General features: G+C 42.9%; 1 protein-coding gene across 2 annotated transcripts in view; it reads left to right on the top strand.

The window, feature by feature from the left end:
- The window catches only part of arhgef18b (rho/rac guanine nucleotide exchange factor (GEF) 18b), a 52,841-nt gene that overhangs the window by 7,416 nt on the left and 37,274 nt on the right, over nucleotides 1-8,151 (top strand). The window contains exons 3-8 of one of the 2 annotated variants that reach the window (XM_014000595.1): nucleotides 1,101-1,711; nucleotides 2,051-2,183; nucleotides 5,199-5,325; nucleotides 5,413-5,470; nucleotides 6,988-7,032; nucleotides 7,381-7,455. In XM_014000595.1, the coding sequence (XP_013856049.1) occupies nucleotides 1,101-1,711; nucleotides 2,051-2,183; nucleotides 5,199-5,325; nucleotides 5,413-5,470; nucleotides 6,988-7,032; nucleotides 7,381-7,455 (1,049 nt within the window). The remainder of the gene's footprint in view (nucleotides 1-1,100; nucleotides 1,712-2,050; nucleotides 2,184-5,198; nucleotides 5,326-5,412; nucleotides 5,471-6,987; nucleotides 7,033-7,380; nucleotides 7,456-8,151) is intronic. The other variant, XM_014000601.1, reaches the window with a different exon arrangement.

Raw genomic sequence — 8,151 nt, 5'->3', positions numbered from 1 at the left:
TAGATAGATAGATAGATAGATAGATAGATAGATAGATAGATAGATAGATAGATAGATAGATAGATAGATAGATAGATAGATAGATAGGCAGGCAAATTCATTGATGAGGGGACCAGGCCGTCTCCATGATTACTGAATGATGCATGAGAGGAAAACCATCAGGAAATTAACTCGTTATCTCGAGAAACGGTCCTCGTAATTTTGTGATAATATGTCGTTGTCGCGAGGAAACCCTGGAAAATAATTCTAAGCAGAAAACGGCCGCTCTCGCCTTCCGTAGATTGTCTGAGTTTTTGCTACATTCCACGTTATCTAGCATTTAACCATTTTTAGCTTTTTAGCTAGTGTTTTGTTCATGTTGGTTTGCGTTGTGCTTCTGTAAGTTTGAAGTTAGTGGTGTTCTATATACAGCTTGATTTAACTTGTGGTTTTATGTTTGGCTTTAAAGGCTCATGTTTACTATCTTCAGTGTTTTAGGTTTCTCTCTACTCCTTCCTGTCTTATTAAAGTCACGTCTGCTTTCAAGAACACTAATGTGACTGTTAACTTCTCAGAAACAGGCTGTGAACATGAAATGTAATATTTTTTTTTCACTTAATATTTCTTGCTCTACTTTATTTAGTGCTTTAAATGAAATCCTGTTTGATTGTTTAGGTTTAACCTCCTCAGTTGTCGCTGCTTTCAGCTCCTCCTCACCTGTGCCTYATCTATAATCAGCACACCTGCTCTCACTCACTAATTAGCCATTCCTGTGTTTATAAGTTCGCTGATTTCACTCAGTCTTGTCTGTTTCCAGTCATGTATTGTTCAGGATGGCCCAGTTTCAGTTGACTTTAATCCTATTATTAAAGGTTTGCTGAGGTCTGTGGCTGTTTGTGTCTTCACAACAAACAAACCACTCAATGTGACTAATGTTACCTTCAGAGGACAAACTACCATCATGATTGATCTCCAACTATTTATCATAAAATTGTCTACAAAATAAAAAAATATACAAATTTAATAAAAATCTTTCCAGCTAAACATAAACACCACAGAACCTGCTTATTACCTCCATCTGTTGAACATTTTGTGCCTAACTTCTCTCCATAAAACTGCAGGACACATGCTCTGTAGTCAGCGACTACGACTGTCTGTTTGTGGAGGAGGGCAGCAGCGTGGAGGACCTGCAGCGCCTCAGCCCCTCTCTCAGAGACTCCGAGTACTTCAGAGACCTGGAGGGAGCCACGCCGACCTCGCAGACTCCTGCGTGGACAGGAATCCCTGCGGGAGCGGAGAGCAGGAGCCAGCGGGCYGTCGACTCACGCCTGTTTCCAAACACAGACCGTCTGAGCTTGGGCCAGACCTCTCTGACCACACGCTCCCCACAGGTCCACGCAGCATCATTTCCTTCCTGTGATCCGCCTCCAGAGGAACTTCCCTCTGACTTTGTTGTCACTCGGCTCAGTCCTGAGCTGCTTTCAGGYTCTGTCTTGGACTCCTCCACGGAGCCTTCATTGGATTTAGGCCAGAGGTTTTCTCTAAATGGACAGCTGGGATCGTCTGAGACAGTAAAACCAATAACGGGACTTGAAGGGATAAAGGACCAAGAAACGATGGATTTGGACGGAGAGCCCGACCGGGACAGTTTCCCCATCCTGGTCAGGTCCATGTCGACGTCTCGGCGGCACAGCTGGGGGGTCCCTCTGTCGCCCCTCAGCTCTGGCAGGAGGTAAGATGAACAACAGGTGGATGGTCCAGGTTTACCTCAGAGCTCTCTGATGTGTGTGTGTACTTGTTTTTGTTACCTATTTAGGACTGGTTCCAGTATACACACCTACCTTGTCAAGACCAGTAGTCCTAATGGGAGCCAAAGGCTGGTCCTGATATGGTGGAACTCCATTTTTGGGTTGGGGGGTTACATTTAGGACTAAGGTGTTAATTGAGTTTAAGTTAGCCTTATGGTCAGGGTTAGGCTGTAGAAATTACTGGAAATGAATGGAAGTCAATGAACGGTCCTAAAAAGGATAGAAATACAAAGCTGCCTGTGTGTGTGTGTGTGTGTTGTCAGGCTGAGTCTGGATACCATGGCTATAGACAGTGATGATGAGGAGCAGCAAAGTAGTCTCTTCCAGTCCACCCTGCAGCAGTCTGACAGCTGCTCAGCATCCACCGGAGAGGAGTCGGATGGCTCCAGCATGAAGGTGATCCATCGTCACACTCACGACAGGAACTTTGTCAAGTTTGTGATCCGTTTAATGAGTATTATTTCAATAGATCATCAGAATTTAACATGTCAGGGAAAACTTGTCTTCCGTTTTGGCAAAATTTTCATGTTGGTATTTAAAAAAAACTTCCTCTTTCTTGACTTTTATTTGAACAAACAGATCATTTTCCAAAGAACTGAATTAGCTAATGCATCTGCTGCTCACACGAAAGTGAAACAGAAGGGGAACTAGTTGACGTCAGTTTTWATGAATTCTGTGCAAACAGAAAACAAAACGTCACGAATTGCTCAGAGCCAACATCTTTCTGGTCGTGTTTTGCATTTATTAATGTTCATGTTTATCTTGTGATTATCACGAGATCACGTGACAGAAGATCTGCTCCAAATATCGGATGGGATCTGCCAATCCTCAATAAGAGTTGTATCATAGAAATACAACACAACGCACAAATAATAATTATTGATGGAWAGATTTGAGGAAGTTTGTAGAGCACAGGTTATGAGTGACCTATAAACTTTGTATATTAAAATATCCACCCACGCACCATCTTCTGCTTGATATGGAGTCAGATCTCGGGGGCAGCAGCTTGATCAAGTGGGCCCAGACCTTTGCCACAGTGTTCCCAGACCAGAGGAGAGACAGAGGCTGTGTCTCAATTCAGGGGTTCTAGTCCACATAGACCTCAGCCCACGGAGGCCATGAAATGAGACGGTCTAGTCTTTGGATGGCCAATGTTTTGWTGTCCAGTAGGGGTGTAAATTAACAGCTTTATCACAACACGATATCGATTTRTTTGGATGACAATACGATGTTTCTTGATATCACGATATCTGTCATGATAAATAGCACCCCCTCCGCCCCTCACCACACACCCCGCCCATGATTCCTGCAGGCTCTCGGGTGAAACTGAAAGTGAAACCTAACTGTCTGCTGAGATCTCAATATTAGTTGTCACTCAGTGAAGCTCTTTTCAGATTAAAAACACCTGAGGAAAGGTATTTTCAGATGCCAAGTAAACTGTATCATAGTGCAGGCGCGAACCCCGCCCCCCACAGAACGGGATGGGACAGGAGCAGAAGGAGGTTCTTAAAGAGACAGAGGCCAATTTCAAGGCATTTAGAAGAGGAAGTGATGAGAAGCTACATTTATTTTCTATTTAAACATAAAAAACATTTTAATAACAGCTAAAGGTGACATAGATACTTTATTATGATATAGTATTTAAATATATGACTGAGAAACACATAATATTGGCCCTTTAATATATTGATGTGGATCAATGTAGTGTTACACCCCCTAATGACCCCTGTTACCACAGTGTTATGTTTTATATCACGTCTTCAGCTGGAACATGTATTCACACATCTTTTCACAGGAACTACAACTTGACAAAATGCAGTGTGTTATTAAAAAAGYTCCAGTATGAGTACTTCTAATTACATTTTATTTAACATCTTATTGCAGTTGAGTTGCCAAACATGCATTTAAAAACAAACTCCTCAGTCTGGGATGAATTTCTAAACTCCACCTTCTTCATTTTCCTTTTTAGTTTGCTGATGGCAGTATGAATACTGGGAAACTGTCATCTGTGCACAATACTCAGATGCAGCTGATGTTTATGGGGTTTATAGGCTGTACGAGAATGTGTGGCGCAGTGACGTAACTGGCCTACAAATATGCACCACATGGCAGCAGTCCCTGAACTGAGACAGCTATCATGTCCTGAGTTTTTGCCAGGGACTCCTCCGAGTCAGGAATGCCAGAAGTACCTCCCCAGGGAGGCATTCAGGAGGCGTCCTTACCAGATGAACCGCTTCAATTGGCTTCTCTAGATGTGGAGGAGCACCCTTCTCACCCTGTCTCTGAGGAAGAGTCCAGCTACCCTGCGGGGAAAACTCATTTTGACCGCCTGTATCCACAATCTTATTCTTGCAGTCACTTCACAGAGTTTGGGACCAGTAGAGTCCAACTCCCACCCTTAAAGGGTCCAACTTACTACCAGCGCTGAATGGCTCGTAACAACGGACCCACAATCCCATACTCACAGAGTGCCCCCCACAGTGTACCTCCAAGTCCACAAAACACATAGACTTATTAGGCAAACTCCCATGACTTCTTGAGGACCTTAGTGAGGGTAAAGAGCTGGTCCAGTGTTACATGGCCTGGACAGGATCCACATTGTTCCTCCTGAATCTGAGGTTAGACCATCAATCAGACTCTCTTCTCCTACACCATTAAATAGACCTTATCAGGAAGGCCTTACCTACGGTGATAAAATGTTTGTAGTGTAATACACCAATAAGTAGGTCTTTTTTTAGGACAGCGTTTTCTAACTCCCGTTCACCAAGGGCCACGTGAACATTATGTATTAACTTTGATGTTTTGTTTAACTTTGACTAAAAACACAAAATCCCATCCTTTGATTGCTTTGGATTTTCTGCTTGATTTTCAGCCCTTACATGATCAAATTAATCCTGATTGAAGGTACTATTTAAAGTTAAGCTTGAAATCATCCATTGGACCCTTGTTTGATGTTCCTGAAACATAATTTGGCACAAATGTGGTCAATGCTCCTAAGTTCATGCCTCCCACTGCTATGAAAGTCCTTATTTTATGATCTCAAACTCAYCCTAAAATATTCTCTTCCACATTTTGCCTCCTGATGTTCTTGATCGTAAACTTGGAGTACCTTCTGAAGCATTTTGTAGCACAAATTTTAAAAGGGTTTTCTACAACACAGCAGGGTCACAACAGAATCTGATACCAAATAAGTCCACGCTCAGAGAAAGAACCATCGTTTATGCCAAACTGTGGACAGCCTCCTGCCCAAAGCAACCAAAAAGAGCTCAGTGTGATGCAGATTGGCGGCTAATAAAGACCACTGTAAGCAAAAATTTATCTCCATACAGTACCTGCTGCATGTTGGAGAAGTGGATGTAAAACAGATCGGATGATGCACAAGATGATCACGTGTGTTTACTCTTCTCTCAGGCCACCGGGGTGCCTGGCAGGCAGCTGTACTCTCGCTCAGAGATCCTCGCCACAGACGAATGTTCCCGTGCGGCGCATATATCTCGTGTGGTGCAGACGTCCAAACAGGCCGCCCGGGCAGCAGGAGGTGGGGGGTGCGCCAGAGCTGTTATTCATGTAGGTTTGTGTGTTTTATTCTTCGCTGTTTTCATACCAAAGTTGTCTCTCTGTGCAGTGGCAGAGGAGTTTGACCCTGAAGAAAATCTGCACTCTAAAGAAGGACAAAGCCACATGTGAGTATCCATAAGAGCTGAGTATATTTGGAGTAAGTCTTTTCCAGAACATGTCTTCCAGTGCAGGTTAAAGATGCTTTAAGGTACGTGTCAAACTCAAGGCCCATGAGAGCCTCAAAGGCGTATTAATATCTTTTAAAGCCAGTATTGACAATAAACTACATCTCCCAGAATGCATGTTGATTATTTTACTTGAGAAATGATGGTATACCACCACTAAGTGGAGGTACACAAGGTTCAAAAGTAACTGACAGCCGGAGAAATTCGCAAACATCTCTATTTCGCTGCATTTTTGACAGCTACTTTTGCTGCGGCCCAGTTGTAATTGGAAGTGGAAATTTCCCACTTGCAAGTTTTAAATTTAAACTGGAATGCCCTGCCTGTGGGAATTCCCTGTTGGAAAGTGAGAGTGTTCAAAATTCAAGATGGCAGCTACTCACCATAACTCAACAGTGAGGAAAAACTTGCTTCCTTTTACTTTTAAAGGGGGCATGCCCTGCAAAATCTACTTTTTACAGCCGTTAAATACATTTTGTTGTGTATTTCTTCCCGGTGCTGTGTAGATGTCTTTGTATTTTGTTTGGCTCACGTTTTTCAACCCACTCAGTTTTCTTTATTTTCTATGATGTTTTTCGAACTATTGCATCACAGTATTTACAACACAACTGCCAAATAAGGTCTGGATTTACCAACTTCAGTTTTATTGTCTTCATTCTCCTCTGGCTCTGGGTCAGACTCTGGCTCCAACATGTAAGACTGGATGGACAAGTCTTCCMTTGTTTACATATTTTAATTAATTTGTGAATAAACGTTTCTGTGCAGCTATGTAGTCGTAAACCCCACTTTACATAGACCCCAAATGAATGGTTAAAATGTGAAAAAGAAATTGAAAGCATGTCTCCTTTTAATAGTATTTATGTATTTTTTTTTATATTTAGTCAGTCATACACGTTTATAAGAGGATGTGTTTAAAAGTTGTTTCCATGCAGGAAATACCAGGTAGAGCTCAGTCGTAGCAATGAGACGAGGAACATGACGTTTCGTGTTCAGTCAAAGTTAACTACAACTGGACCTCTGAGGGCCACCATGATGCTCATGTGGCCCTCGGGGAGTCCGACACCCCCACTTTAAGAGAAGAGGGATGCAGCTCTTGTTTACAGGACAGCCAACATGTTTTGTAAATTATCCCCGCAGCTCTTGAATGATTCGAGCACATACTGTTCTGTAGTTTGTTTCAGTTACCGAACTCCCACTCAACAGAGGGGCTTTCCCCCCACCATTCGTCTCCCTGACATTTCTGCTCCGTGTCATTCGTCTGCTGTCTCCCCCTCCCACAATTCTCTCGGTTTCGCTGCCTTTGCGGAAACGTGGGCACCTGTCATATTACTCTTGACTGTTGTGTGGACTCAGCCGGAGGGAGGATATTCGTTTCTCTAAATCACAATCTGACGCCCAGTTCCCAGCAGTCCTCTGGTCTCCTCTCCCACCACTCAGTGTCAGTGTTTTGTTTGTCTTAGGCTGATGGTACAGAGAGTTCTGCAGGAGCTAAAACTGTACCATGGGTAAGTAAACAGGGGAGGGAGGTCTGCACGCCTCTGCTTTTTTAGACAAATTTTGACAAGAGAATCTGTGTGTGTGCGTGCAAACGGAGAGCATGCATGATCTTTGCATGAATGTTTTCAYGTGTCTGCTTGATGCACGGACCTAAACCGTATGCCTGGAAAGCATCTGCAGAGCACTAAAAGTGAGATCTGAACAGTTCACAGCGACACAAATCAGCTCGTACTGTCAGATTGCATTTGTTTTCCTCATCTGTGTGCACTTTGGTATGACAAGCTCGTCTCTTACGCTCATTTAAGGTTAAGATTTGGACCCCGTCTGCATGAACTTTCTTTAACTGTCCTCCACAGAGCAAAGCGCAGGAGCAACAGTTCAGACACCAAAGATTCTGGAAGTGTCACTTGGTACGAGTTCCTCTCAAACGAGTAAGTCTGGCTCATAATGTCCACCCAGTGATGATACAGGAAGTCTACAAATGGGAAGTAAATGAGTTTTCACATTATTGTGCACGAGTGTTCGATTAGCTGTCCACAAAAGCAAACATGAGGGAGACGTTGAAAGAGTTGGTGCTGTAAAGGAGTTAAAAGTAGTCAGTATCTTACCTACGGCAGACAGCAGGCACAGTGACCCAAGTTTGGAGAATTAGGGAGAAATTCGTATCGAGTTTCACCAACTCAAAAAAATGTTTCTGTTGAATGCAACATTAGTTATTTTTACTTTCAATTACTTTCAATTAAAACATTGTCTGTGTTGCTATGGTAGCCAAGTGCACTGTGCTCATCAGTGTTTCAGATGGCTGATAGTTTAGCACAAAGCTGCTACTACTATAGCGGTGTGAAACTGAGGTTACAAAGACAACTAAACAACTCCWAGCAGATTCTTCTGATTGGTGGTAAAATATGTTTAAAGGGATCTCTGACTCTTTGCACATGTTGCCTTTAATATGTTGTTATTTCTCTGTTCTACTAAAAGTTGTTTATGACATGAAAAACATTTATGGTAATTATTTCAACAATTGTATATTTATCGGTCTGTCTGTCTGTCTGTCTGTCTGTCTGTCTGTCTGTCTGTCTGTCTGTCTGTCTGTCTGTCTGTCTGTCTGTCTGTCTGTCTGTCTGTCT

This window comes from Austrofundulus limnaeus, unplaced genomic scaffold, assembly GCF_001266775.1.
Source record: "Austrofundulus limnaeus strain Quisiro unplaced genomic scaffold, Austrofundulus_limnaeus-1.0 Scaffold8, whole genome shotgun sequence".
Taxonomy (NCBI): Eukaryota; Metazoa; Chordata; class Actinopteri; order Cyprinodontiformes; family Rivulidae; genus Austrofundulus; species Austrofundulus limnaeus.
Note: the sequence above shows the minus strand (reverse complement) of the source record. Positions and strands in the feature narration are given on the sequence as shown.